Genomic DNA, 14,308 nt, shown 5'->3' on the forward strand with positions numbered 1-14,308 from the left:
TACTAGCCAGCTGTGCTTTGAGCAATGCATTTACTTCCTCTTAATTTTGATCATCAATGGAGTCATTGTCACAGTATGGTTGCCTTGCTTGTGAGGATTTCTGTTCCTCTTCCTAGCCATTATTTTTGTGAAACATCTTTGTTGAAATCAAATTACAGCAACTTGTCCTCAGCCGAGACAGCTACATGGTCACCCCCTTAGGAGATGGTGATGTAATAGTGAGGGGATTATGAAACCAGCTTTTGGATGTACCAAAGGGCAGTGGCAACATTAATTAGCAAGTGGAATATCGAATTGTAAGTTAGCAAACAAAAGTACAGTAAGCTAAAATGTAAATTAGCAAAAAAAATCTTGCAAAGAATGAAGCTAGAATGCTTCCACACTGAAAATATGACGATTGTTGGCACCAAATCTTGGTGCCCCTTGCAGTATTTCTTTCAAATACTGTAGAGCTCTTGTTTTGAAGTACAAAATTTGATGCTTAGCTTGTATTGGTTTCTAGGCTCATAGATGCCATTGTCTATGTGCTTAGATACCATTTCTGACAATCATAATAATTGCAGTCAACAAATCCCCCTTGCAAACTCTAATACACAACAGTCAATCAGTCCTTGTTTTGTCCCTCTATCCTCAATGCATGCTCCTCTTGATCAGTCCAGCTTTGTGTCCTTGACCCTGCCAACCTTTCCTCTAAGAAACGGTAGGCATTTGTGTAACACAATTGATCAGATGGCTCTCTATCAAGCATCGACATGCTTGACCATCCTACATAGCTTTGCCGGATATTGCACGGTTTGAAAATATTGCATACATGTCCAAAGTCCAACTCTGTTAAAATTGCATGTCAATGACTGTCCTATCACACGTGTGTAAGTTTAAATAGTGAATGATTTCATGGCATGAAGGCAAGAAGACAAGTTGTACATCAAATTCAAGCATGCCTGTTAAAAAGGAATGTGTGTTGGTCAAACGCAAGGAGTGCTAACGAGAAGTGGAAGGTGATGTGAAAAACAAACAGGGGTCGAGGTTTGCATATGTGGAAGTGAAGCATGCAGCAGATTGTGGTCGGTACGTCTCAACACATGGCTAGACATGTTGGGTATTTGACTCACGCACGCCTCACTTGCGCCTACGCTCATATGGGAGTGTCGGTGATCAGTAGGACACTGGGGCACTTTTTACTCTCGGTAGGAGACGTTTTTTCCCCTAGACTTATGGTCTTATTGTCGTATGTACTTATGTGCTCATGTTACACACATTTGGGCACTTAGTGTGTGTTGGGTGTGAACACCCCCTACAACCCTAAGGTTTAAGGGTTGTACTTTGTACTTTTTGGTTACACTCATTCAGTCTATTCTCTTGGGTGTCGTGCTTCAACTCTGTCTCTCACTCTCACACTGTCTACTGAATCCCAGCTGCACCTCGATCCTTCCATCTCACATTTGGTATCAGAGCACAGCTCTGAGCTCAGCTCCTGCCTGCAGTGTGCAGTCTTGACCACACCCGAGCCACCTCTGCTCTGCGTTTGCTCCAAGTCGTTGGTCTTCAGCACGTCAGTTCTGTTCGCCAACAGTCGCCAGCGTCAGAGAGCCGCTCGCTTGCTGAGCGTGCCCCTGCCCCCGTCAGTCTGCCAGCGTTACAGCGTGCTGCTCTACTCGCCAGGTCAAAGCCACCTGCCAGCGCAGCTCCACCAGTGCGTTGTTCAAGGCGCTGTCCTCGTCAGCCCAGGCGCCGCCGATGTCGATTGTCGTCCTGTCCGTCAGATGTCAGCCTGCTCCACGTCTGCTCGCGACTATCGAGCCCGCCTGCCTGACGACCAGCAACCTGCAACACTACTCGCGACTGTCCAGTCCGCCCGCCTGCCCAGTCCACGTTAGCCGTAAACGTCGCCAGCTCCATCACGTCTGCCCAAACGGCCACCCGCCTGCCCAGTCCACGTCAGACCTATCAGTCTGCTCGTCTGCCTTGACCACGTCAGGTGTGTTTTTCTTAAAAAACAAAATTTTTAATTTTAGTCCAGAATCAATTTCTGGCAGACGAGGTTCATACGCAGCAGGGACCGCAGGCACAGCACAGGTGTGGGATAAATTTGATGTAAATTTCTGGACTGGATCATCAGAAATTTTGGGTCTTTTGTGTATTTTGAGAACAGTTGCAGATGAACTGCTGGTACAGTCACAGAAAGACTGTTTTGATAGAAAATTTGGCAAAAATTTTGGGGATTTTGATATAACAGTGTTGTAGTGTACTGTTTGCACCTTGGGAAGCATGCATTAAAAGATAGTTTTTTGACAGAGTACGCCCTTGCACATTAATTGCAGAAGCGTGTTTGCTGCAATTTCTGGAAATTTGCAGATTTCCAGTCCATATTGCTTTGACATTGCTCATTTTGTCTTTGGAAATTTGTCATCATGGCAAATCAGGGAGGTGATGTCTTTACGTATGTATCCAAGGAAGACAGATTGGACGGAAACAACTATTCGCTTTGGTCATTCATGATGAAGAATGTATTAGTGGCCAAGAATTTATGGGATTATATTAGTGGAGAGGAAACTCGACCGGGAGTTGTAGCTCCCGTTACCCCTCCTCCCCATGGCGCACGTGGACAATGGGGACCTCAGCCCGCTCCACCTTAGCCACTTCCTCCAAGAACTGCAGCTCAAAAAGCTTGGGATATGCGTGATGCACAGGCCTTGTCGCTGATTGCTCTGGCAGTTTAGCGGTCCATCATACCTCATATCCATTGGGCATCTTCTTCACGAGATGTATGGTTAACTTTGGAGTATATGTTTGTAGGAAAGAATGAGACTCGGATCTCTTTCTTGAAAAAAGAGTTGGAAACTCTGAAGATGCATGAGGGTGATTCTATGTAGGATCACTTAAATAAGATTCAGGACTTGAGGGAACAGCTCATGAATGTAGATGAGTATTTTTTAGATGCATAGTTGATATCCACCACCTTGAATTTCTTACCTCCTTCGTACTTGTCTTTTCATGCTGCATTGAACCTCACCATGAGGATTGCTGAGTACCCACTCACTTTTATTCAGCTGGTTAGTTTGCTTCTAGAGGAGGAGCAAACAAGTTAAAATAGTGGTGTGGATGGTATAGTCTCTGAGTAGGCTTTTGTGGCAAGACAGAAAGGCAAAAACAGCAAGGTGAAAAATGCTCCACAGAGTTTTGGCACTTCGGGCACATCGTAGAATCAGACACAAGGGGGGACGCAAGCTAAAAAAGGAAAATGTCATTATTGTAAGAGGCCCGGCCACTATATCACTGAGTGCAGGAAGCGCATTGCCAAAGAGAAGAAGAAGGAGTTAGGAATGTCTGTTTCTACTACTCCTTGCACTGCCAGTAAGTCCGCGTCCTTTGTTGTGGACGGGGACTATTGTTTTTACACTTGCAGTTATGACATCTCTTGGGCCGATAGAGCACTTAGCTCTACAGAGGATGCTGACACTTGGTTCTTTGACAGTGGTGCTTCTAGACATATTACATCTCGCAGAGATTTGTTTGCTTCAGTTAGTGCACCTCCCGTTGGGAAATCGGTACAGTGTGCCAATAATGCATCATACCTTGTTCGTGGTATTGGGGAGATTCAGCTCAGAGCCATTGATGGCTCTATTCTCCGCCTGCGGGATGCTTTGTTTGTGCCTGGAATCAAGAAGAAATTGCTTTCTATTTCTTCTTTGGCACGTTGTGGTTTACAGGTCACATTTGATGATGACCGTTGCATGGTTAGAGATAAAGAACACATAACTTTGGTCTTGACAGGATCTTTGTGTCATGGTTTATATGAGTTGGATGCTCTTTCAGTAGATCAGTCGGTATACTTGACATCCACTCTTACTCCTACTATGATACAGGCGGAGTTATGGCATGCTCGTTTGGGGCATGTAAACTTTGGCAGCTTGATGCTTTTGCAGCGTACTCAGATGCTAGATGGATTGCCTCTCTTGGAGAGACCTCCTGAGCACTTATGCGAGGGATGCATTTTGGGGAAAATGCATCGGTTCTCATTTCCTCGTGATGTTACCTTCAGAGCAACAACCAGATTGCAGTTGGTGCATTCAGATGTTTGTGGGCCTATGCAGACCATGTCATTGGGCGGTTGTTATTATTTTGTGACATTCATTGATGACTTTACACGTTTTTGTTGGGTCTACTGTTTGAAAAAGAAGTCAAAAGTGTATGATGCATTTTTGGCTTTCAGTGCACTTGTTGAAAATTAATCTGGATGCAAGATTAAGACTCTCCATTCGGACCGAGGGGGGGAATACATGTCCTCTATGCTGAATTCTTTTTTGCAGCAGAAGGGCATAGTCCCTCAGTATACTACAGCCTATACTCCACAGCAGAATGGGGTAGCAAAGAGGAAGAATCGGTCACTCATGGAGATGGCTAGATGTATGCTGAAGGCAAAGAGCTTGCCTCATAGTTTTTGGATAGAAGTAGTCATGTGTGCTTGCCATATTTTGAACAGATGCCCTACCAAAGCCTTGAAGACCATCACACCTTTTGAGGCTTGGAACAGCCGTAAACCTTCTGTTGGTCACTTTCGTACCTTTGGGTGTCTTGCCTATGCCCATATTCCACAGGTACTTAGAAAAAAATTGGACAACAAGGCTGTTAAGTGCATTTTTATGGGATATAGCAATGAGAGCAAAGGCTACAGACTCTATGATCCCGTTACAAAGAAGGCTTTTGCCAGCAGGGATGTTGTTTTTGATGAAAAATCAGAATTATCCTTGGCTGGTTTGGACACATATCAGGCTGCCCGTGATGTTTTTGAAGGGCTGCTGCCCATTACTTTTGGTGATTCAGTTGGAGCTTCAGAAAATGAACCTAATGTTCAGCCAGGTGCTCCTATGGAAAGTGCAGAAATTCAGCCATTGGTTGATAGGAATATTCAGCATCATGCTGAAACTGAAATTCAGCAAGAGCTTGCACACAGTCAGGATGCTAGACAGCTACCTAGATGGTGTTTGCAGACTATGCAAGATAGTCCTTTGGATGCACCCATGGCTGGCTCGTACAAGAAGGCAAACTCGTTTGCATGATTCAGCACATACCATGGAGTTTATTATGGCAGTAAGTACTTTTGATAATGAAGAGTCTGAATGTTATGAGGATGCACAACACAGTGTGCATTGGATGGCAACTATGCAAGCTGAATTAGATTCTATTACTAAGAATCAAACTTGGGATTTGGTGTCCTTGCCATTGGGGAAGAAAGCCATTGGAACGAAATGGGTCTACAAACTAAAAAGGAAAGCAGATGGATCCATTGATAAATACAAGGCACGGCTTGTAGCTAAAGGCTACGCACAGAAAAAGGGCATTGACTATGAGGAGACATTTGCTCCTACTTTCCGTATGACGACCATCAGGTCTATGATTGCTTTGGCTGCACATTATGGTTGGACGGTGCATCAGCTAGATATCAGGATTGCATTTTTACGTGGGGAACTTTAGGAGGAAGTTTATGTACAGCAACCCATTGGTTTTGCAGTTGAAGGCTCAGAACATTTGGTATGCAAGCTCAAAAAGGCACTATATGGTTTGAAACAAGCTCCTAGAGCTTGGTATGCAAAAATAGATGCTTTCTTGCTTGGTCAGGGGTTTCTAAACAGCTCATCTGAGTCTACCCTTTACGTATGTAAAGAAGGGGGATCTATGCTGATTATATGTCTTTATGTTGATGACCTTTTGCTCACTGGAACACATGCTGATCAGATTTCAGCATTCAAACAAAATTTGCAGCAAACTTTTGACATGTCTGACTTGGGAGTTTTGCATTACTACTTGGGCATCCAATTCATACATAATGCTCGAGGTATTGGGCTATCACAGTCAAGGTATATTGGGCAGCCTCTTGAGAAGTTTGGCTTACAGGATTGCAAGCCAGTTTGTACTCCCATGGAACTTGGACTGAAACTGTCATTACATGATGACAGTGATTTGTTTGATATACATACATATGCTCGTGCAGTTGGATGTCTTATCTATCTCTGCAATACTAGGCTAGACATACAGTTTGCAGTTTCAGCTTTGAGCAGGTATATGCATCAGCCACGTATGTCACATTGGCAAGCTGTCAAGCGTGTTTTTCGCTACTTGCAGGGTACTCGTTCTCTTGGGTTGCTTTATGCCAAGGAGGGACCACTGCAGTTACATGCTTACACGTCACTCCACTAGTGGCAATTGTTTCTTTCTTGGCTCTTCTTGCATTTCTTGGCTTAGCAAGAAACAATCCACTGTTGCCATATCGTCATGTGAAGCTGAATACAAGGCAGCTTTCACTACCACAATTGAATGCGTATGGCTTAGACGCTTGCTAGCTGATTTGGATGTATCTGTTACGGAGCCTACTCCTTTGTTCACTGACAGTTAGAGTGCCATTGCAGTGGCACGGAACCCAGTGTTTCATGCTCGCACAAAACACATTGAGATCCATTATCACTTTGTCAGAGAGAGGCTACATGCAGGTGATATCAACCTTGTCTATTGTCCTACCACCAGTAATGTGGCAGACATCTTCACCAAAGCTCTTCCTCGTGACAAATTTGAAGCATTTTGCGATGCTTTAAATTTGATATCCTTTGGTGGCGGATGATCCTTGTACTCTTGATCACTCTTCACTCCAGGGGGGTTTGTTGGGTATTTGACTCACGCACGCCTCACTTGCGCCTACGCTCATATGGGAGTGTCGGTGATCAGTAGGACACTGGGGCACTTTTTACTCTCGGTAGGAGAGGTTTTTTCCCCCAGACTTATGGTCTTATTGTCGTATATACTTATGTGCTTATGTTACACACATTTGGGCACTTAGTGTGTGTCGGGTGTGAACACCCCCTACAACCCTAAGGTTTAAGGGTTGTACTTTGTACTTTTTGGTTACACTCATTCAATCTATTCTCTTGGGTGTCGTGCTTCAACTCTGTCTCTCACTCTCACACTGTCAACTGAATCCCAGCTGCACCTCGATCCTTCCATCTCACAAGACAAAGATAGTTTAGATGTGGTGATGGTTGGCGTGCAGGCGTGATTGAGCATACACAGTCACAACAAAAGCAATGACACCATCCTTGTCGCGTAGGGTGCAAGTGACTCCCGAGCATCTGTTGGCTAGTCCAAGCGACATTGGACATAGACAACATCAAAAACACAAATCAAAATTTCAAAAATGCAAGTATTTTTCCACTGTTTTATTGATTTTTAGCATCCCTTGCTTCTTTGATTTACTTTGCAAGTCTTTCTCCTTTACTTTGACAAAGTCTTCATTATGACCAACTTGATTACCAATGTTACTAAATTTTTCTGATGTCTGGGTAAGATGACTTACATAACCTAGGTGAATTTTGAGCAACATGAATTATGAGACTCATGCTACAAATGTGATTTATATGACTTGAGAAGTTTGAAGGTGACAAATTGGTTTCTTGAACATCTAGTTGGCCTCTTTCCCCCCTCATTTGTTTTGTTGCTGGCAAGGTAACTGTGGAACATTTCACACTTGAAATGTTGTGCTTCAGCATGAAACTTTCATCCTTGAATAGGTCGTAAGAGGAACACCACAAGAAATGGCTGAATAATACGTTTTAGATACACATGTTCAGCAAATTTGAAATAGAATTTGTCGTTTTTTCTTGCTGTGAAGCAGATAGGTGAAAAACGATGTACTGAAACACGTTTCAATGGTGAAATGCATTTCAAGGTCACTGTGTTCTCTGGTCTGTGTGCCAAGGAGGCTTTATTTGTAGTAAGGTACCTACTGGAGTTGCTATAGCCAGAAATGCGGTAAGTAGGTTGCAATAGCCAGAAGTGTAACAACCTGGTTATGGACATAGTAGCTATTAAGTTTTGAAGGCTCTCAGATTGAGTGTATTGTGTTTTTTCCCGGAAGTGGAGACATCTGCTTCCTTTTCAGTGGATAGTTGCACTGAAGGTGCACTGTGGAGCATTTGCATGCCTATCTATACAGGTTGTTGCATTCTATGATTTTAGTCCATTTATTTGGGACCTGCTGCTCACAGAATTAATGTCCCCATTATTTCTACAAGGGCATCAGCTGCAAATGTACATGCAACTGATAGTATGGATGCTACTACGGATCTCTTTGATTCCTTTTCAGGTTTCTTTTAATATCTGTGGTCACTATCTATCTTGAGGATGATGTTATCGCTTTATGTGCATTGGTTGATTCTATTCAAGAGGTCCCATGAATGCCTTTCTTTGGCAGGACCACTCCATGGTGGGCTTCTACCAGCCATAATACTTTTGTATTTGAGGTTGTGTGCACACACACATGCACGCACACACACACTCTACTTGTGTTTGTTGTTTTGGTATTGGTTCTGCTATGTGATTGCTTTCCATTCTGGAATTTTTCTCAGCTTTGTTTGAAAGCCATTGAAGGTAAGCTAGATCTCCACATATATGGGACACAATTTATAGTACAGGAAAATATCTAACTTGCAGTTAGCATGTGGATCAGAATTCACTAAACGTCTCAACTATGTATAACTCAAGGAGCAACCTGAGTTCCAATTACATACTTTTACATCCATCAATGGTACTGAGTGTGTTAGGAGAATGGTGGAATTGTACATCATAGTTTTCAAAATCATAATGCTATGTTGCATGCAAAGGTCATTCATTTTTCTTGGTGTAGCATGGTCTTTTAAGAGGGAGTGTGAGCAGAATCTTTTGAAAATTACATACCTCACACCATATTTGGGTTATCACACCATTCGGAGTACTTTCATGGAGTGAAATCTAGGGCCTGTTGAAGCCAGTTGAGCACACATGCATTGCTGAAATCTCTTAATGGCACACTTTGGGTTCTGCCTAATGGTTTGACATGATTTACAGGACACTTCTAGCTCAACTAGATTATTGTGTAACAGCTGCTGGTCGCCGCTTGTTGAAACATTGGATTATCCGGCCTTTGATGCTCAAAGATTCAATTCTAGACCGGCAAAATGCTGTTGATGACATTCAGGTAGCTGATATATTAAACTCTGTCTTCCAATATATTAATGATGTCAAAGCATTCGATTTGTGGTATGTATGGAAGTTCCATAGAATTGTGAGAAAGTTGTGATATTTCTTATTTCTATTTACACTTAAGGGTAACATGGATATTGTTTTTCAGAAGACATTGTTATCTTTTAAGAGCCATATGAATTCGGAACTGATAATGGGTGTTTGATATTCATTCTACATAGTGAAGACAATCATGATGACTTGGAGTTGAGATGAATAGCTGCAAACTTTTGGTTTTCTATTTTGTTCTTACAGTGGTGGTTAATTTATGGATATTTGCTGTCAACCTCCATTATGTGACAATGCTGATGTTTTCTCTATTTCCACAATGCTAAATTGCTCGGACATGCCTCAGTTCTAATACCATTGTGCTGAAATATAATCTGGGGGAGATATACCATCAAAATGACTGCTGATGCTACTTTAAGGGGACACAAACTGATGCAACACCATGGTTGGCCAGCTGAAGCTCAGTATTCAAGGGTACACTTACAAGATGAACTTTTTCACTGGACCTTTAAAGCCATGCGGTGTGCTATTCGGAATGCACTATATTTAGAGACTTATTGTGGTTAGTAGCCCAAATGGTCCACTTTACTCAATGTAACAAACCTTCGAAATCAAAGTCAGTGCTATCTTACATTCAAGTTAAACAGAAAATAAAGAGATGCGCTTTTGCTTACTTGCTCTACACAAACGATAGATGTGATCGTCTGAATTTTATTCTCTCTAATGAATGTCTATGCAATTGTGATATTATTGAGTCAGCCCATAACAATAAAAAATCATGAGGGAAGTAAATGAGTTACGAGAAAAGGGTTGATATATAAGAGGTCATCCTCCTTTTGCGCACTTGAATTTTTGGCAAGAAAAGGGATGTTACCATATTTCGATGGTGATGTGTGTGAATATACTCAGGATCGTTGGGGCACTTTTTTCCCTCCTTAGGAGTGTTTTTTTTCCCGGCCTTGTATATGCTTATTTACTCCTAGGGCATACTTAGTCTTGTAAATCTTCTCTATTGATATCTCTCAATACACTTTTGAGTTTGTCTCTCTGAAGCTTCTTCTTCTCCAAGTTGTGTACTTGCATTATTGGAACCCTAAATACAACAATTTATATTAGAGTGAGCTTCGACCATTTGGGCAGAGTCATCAACACTCTTTGCTTGATTTCCTTCAATTGGGACAAGATTGGATGAGTGTTCATAAGTTGATAAATATAGTTGGTAAGTTTGTAGGGGCTTGGCATTGTTAGATTTTTGATTCGGGCTCATTTTGGCTTCCATTCGCAGTATTGCTGGTACAATGGAGACCATTTCGTCTTTTTGTGTAGAAATTTTGACAACAATTAATTCTGCAAGTAAGAGCTGGAGTCTTCTTTATATTGTGCCACATAGCGCATGTTGATTTTGTGCATGTTGTCCTCTATACAAGCTACTTTTGCATCAAATACAACCAATGGCCATGGTTGGCAACAATGATGCGTTGCATATGTTGGCTATTGAGGACCGGGTGGATAGAAACAACTATCCTCTGTGGGCTTATATGATGTGTCATGTATTGGTTGCAAAAGGTCTTTGGGACATTGTACATGGAATTGAAAGATGTCTTGGCAGTGTTCAAAAGTTGCAAGTGCAGTAGAAGCAATAGAAAGATGTGTTGTTGAGGATGTTACAAGTTCCAATTTTTCTTACTTGAGTTAATGCTAGAGTTCCACCACCATCTACTTCTAAGGAGATTCATTGGAATGGCACAGATGTATAGGCGCATGCTTTGATTGCATTGTCTATTAAATTTGCTCATGTAAGACAGCTAAGAATGCTTGGGATACTTGTGCACATTTGTGTCAAGAAAAAAATGAGGCCCCTATTGCTTATCTACTTAAGCAGTTAGAGAGTAAACATATGGATGAGGGTGTGAAGGTGAAGGTTGCATATTTCATAAAATGTAGCATGTTTCATTTTCAAAAGATGGACAGCTTCTACACAGTGATATTTGTGGTTCCATACGAACATCCTCTTTTGGCAACTACTTGATGAGTACTCGAGGCATGCATGGGTATATGGTTTGAAAGCTAAGTCCAAAGTGTTTTTGTGCTTCAAGCAATTGGTTAGAATGGCTGAAAATTTGTTAGGATGTTAAGTGGGTACTCTCCATTTCGATTTTGGGGGGGGGGGGGGGGCGGGGGAAGTATATGTCTAAGGAATTTAATGTATATTTGGTTGAATGTGGGATAAAACACCAAAGTACAATGTTGTATATACCACAATGAAATGGTGTAGTTGAGAGAAAAAATAGGTCACTTTTGGAGATGACATGATACATGATTAAGAGTCAAGCTTTGTGCCACATAGTTTTTGGCTTGAAGCTATTTTATATGTAGTCTTTGTACTTAATAGGTGTTCCACTAAGGCTTTGGAATCTATCATTCCGTATGAGGCATGACAAAAAGCTATCAATGGACCACTTAGATGTTTTAGTTGCTTGGCTTATGCTTTCATAGCAATGCAACACCCAAAGAAGTTGGATACCCAGGTTGTAAAATGCATTTTTGTTGGGCACAATAATGAAAGCAAAGCCTATTAGTTATGCCATCCACAAATCAAGCGTATCTTTGTAAGCCATGATGTTGTCTTCTTGGAAGATGTTCTTTAGCCTTTATTTTCATGTACAAAATTGACAGATGTATGCTTAGAGGATATCTATGATACTTTACTGCCTCTTTTCAGGTTGTCTCTTGGCAAGAAGGCCATTGGCACCAAGTGGATTTACAAGCTAAAGCACAAACCAGATAGAGGTTCAGTTTTTGATATTTCGGATTTGGATCAGCTTTTGATATTTCGGATTTGGGTCTATTGCATTATTATTTGGATGTTTAGTTTAAGCACTATGATAGAGGTATTGCTTTGTGTCAAACAAAGTATGTTGAGACATTACTATAAAGATTTGGTCTGGAAGACTGTAAGCCTATTACTACTCCTATGGAGATAGCTTTGAAAGTGAGCCTTCATGATGCCGGACATTACTTTGATGTCTTTCTCTATCAATAGGCTGGCAAATACTTGATTTATGTATGTATTGCAAGGTTTAATATTCAACTTGCAGTCTCATAGATGAGCAAGTTTATGCATAGCCCATACACTAAGCGTTGGTAGGCAGTGAAGTTGTTTTTTGCTTCTTGAGTGACACTCAACATGTTGGGCTGTTTTATTGCAAAGGGAGGATCATTCCTACCAAATTTAGATGCTTTTTTCAATTATAATTGGGCTGCTTGTTACGGCACTAGTATATTCACAAGTGGTTTTTGCTTCGTACTTGGCAAGTCATGCATATCATGGTTGAGTAAGAAGTAGCCCATTGTGGTTACTCATTGTGAAGATGAGTATAAGGAAACTTTGAGATCTATGGTTGAGTGTGTTTGGTTCAAATGCTTTTGGCTGATTTAGGTGTTGGATAGTCATGTGCGACCATCATCTTCATTGGTAGTCAGAGCGCATTGACAATTGCACGAAATCCAGTGTTCCATGTATGTACCAAGCACATCCCTATCTCTGATCCTAGGTCCTTTAGAGGTCTCTTTGTGATGATGCAACGACAATAAGAAGAGCCCAAGACATCTCTGATCCGAAAAATCCATCACCCTAGATAGTGGTCCAGATCGCTTTCTAAGCAGGCAATGGAAATGCCCTTTGATCTCGTAATACATTGGACATTTGCATAAGTAGTGCTTCTCTATTTTTGGCTTGAGTTGGTAGAGCTGGCAAATCTTGTCCATTGTGGGGAGGGAGTTTGGGCTGTATCTACCTATCTCGACCTGTAGTTGGTGTGAGGATATACGAAGCTGTCCAATGGTGGATGGTAGGCCATGAGATAGGTGGGTATGCATGTATATTGAAAGCCATTGGAAGATATGTGTGGAAGGTGCTTTTGGTAGAAAGCCGTCTTCTTTCCTTGATTCTCAATAGGTCTTACCCATGTCTCATTGTGTCTACTTGAATAAGGTCCATCCTGATGATGTGCTTCTGCTCCTCTCGGCTTAGCTTCAAGTGAGGGCAATCCAAGCTATACTCTAGTGGTGAGAGATGATCCATGAGTAATCCATGTAGCCATAACTAGGTCTCTATCTGAGTATATTAGCACTTAATATTGCCTTGTAATGCTAGCTGTCTAGATGACTCTAGTGCGAGCTAGGAGTATCTTTGTCTCAATAAGTCCCAGAGTCGATGCAAGAAAGTCACTGTTTGGAAAAGGCATAGCTACATGGAACAGACGGAATAGGGGCTAGAAATGCCAAAACGCCCTTCCATAATGGAAGGGATGATGAATGTGTTCCAACATAGAAGAACATTCCAACTCGTCCATGCTACAACATTCCCTACGTTGGAATGTTTCAACTAGGCATTCCCTATTGAAAACATTGCGTTTCAATTGGGTGTTCCAACTATATCCATGCTGTTGTGTTCCCGAAATGGAGCGTTCTTGCCTGGCATCCCTTGTCGAGAACTTGGTGTTTCAAGCCCACCATGCGGCACCGTTTTCGGTTTGGATTCTAGAAACTATGCTCATTTTCTTTTCATCTCTCCTTGATATGCTTTCTCGTCTCTCTTCCAACTTGCTTTTGGTCTCTCCCCTGTGTTGTCATTTTGACTCCAATGTGGCGTGTGATTTTGTTGTGACTCGTTTGCTGCAGCCCCTCGACACGCACACACATTCACGCTATGTCTCAGCTCAACCAACACATACACTCTCTTTGAGTCAGGCTGCCTGTAGCCGAGTGCTCTCTCTCTCTCTCTCTCCAACCTTTAACCTTCGTCCTCTCTCGTCTCCAGAGTCAAGACTCAACTTCAAAGTTGTGGCTGAAAAAGTAGCCGCTGTAGGAGCTTCCTTCCACATGTGAACTAGAACTAGGTGCTAAGCATCTAGAGATTGGTCATGGTGGGATGAAGTGAACGTTGAACAGTTTGCTGGTGGTGGAGCACATTGATGGATGTGCAAGCTATGTCCTTATGGCAGAGCTGATAATGTGCTTGCTCATGTCTTGGGAGAGGAAGGAAAAGGGGTGGACTTTTGCATAAGATTTCCGCTTGAGAAGAGACGAGAGCTCAAGGTGTGTGCAACAGATCATGGCTTGATCGAGGTGCCTTGTGGCTGTTGATTGTGCCACATGTATTCGACGAATGTCTAGAGCAGCATCTACTTGCACAACATCTATTCCCAGTGGTGCTCATGGATTGGGGATGACAATTACACACTCATCC

General features: G+C 42.1%; 1 protein-coding gene across 5 annotated transcripts in view; it reads left to right on the forward strand.

The window, feature by feature from the left end:
• The window catches only part of MSH6 (MUTS homolog 6), a 112,209-nt gene that overhangs the window by 38,740 nt on the left and 59,161 nt on the right, over positions 1 to 14,308 (forward strand). For all 5 annotated transcript variants that reach the window (XM_087699791.1, XM_087699783.1, XM_087699800.1 and 2 more), the window contains one exon: positions 8,875 to 9,004. In XM_087699791.1, coding sequence (XP_087555917.1) covers positions 8,875 to 9,004 — 130 coding nt within the window. The remainder of the gene's footprint in view (positions 1 to 8,874; positions 9,005 to 14,308) is intronic.

This window comes from Lygodium microphyllum, chromosome 2 (genome assembly GCF_053477565.2).
Source record: "Lygodium microphyllum isolate KBCC chromosome 2, Lygodium_microphyllum_v1.1.10, whole genome shotgun sequence".
Classification (NCBI taxonomy): Eukaryota; Viridiplantae; Streptophyta; class Polypodiopsida; order Schizaeales; family Lygodiaceae; genus Lygodium; species Lygodium microphyllum.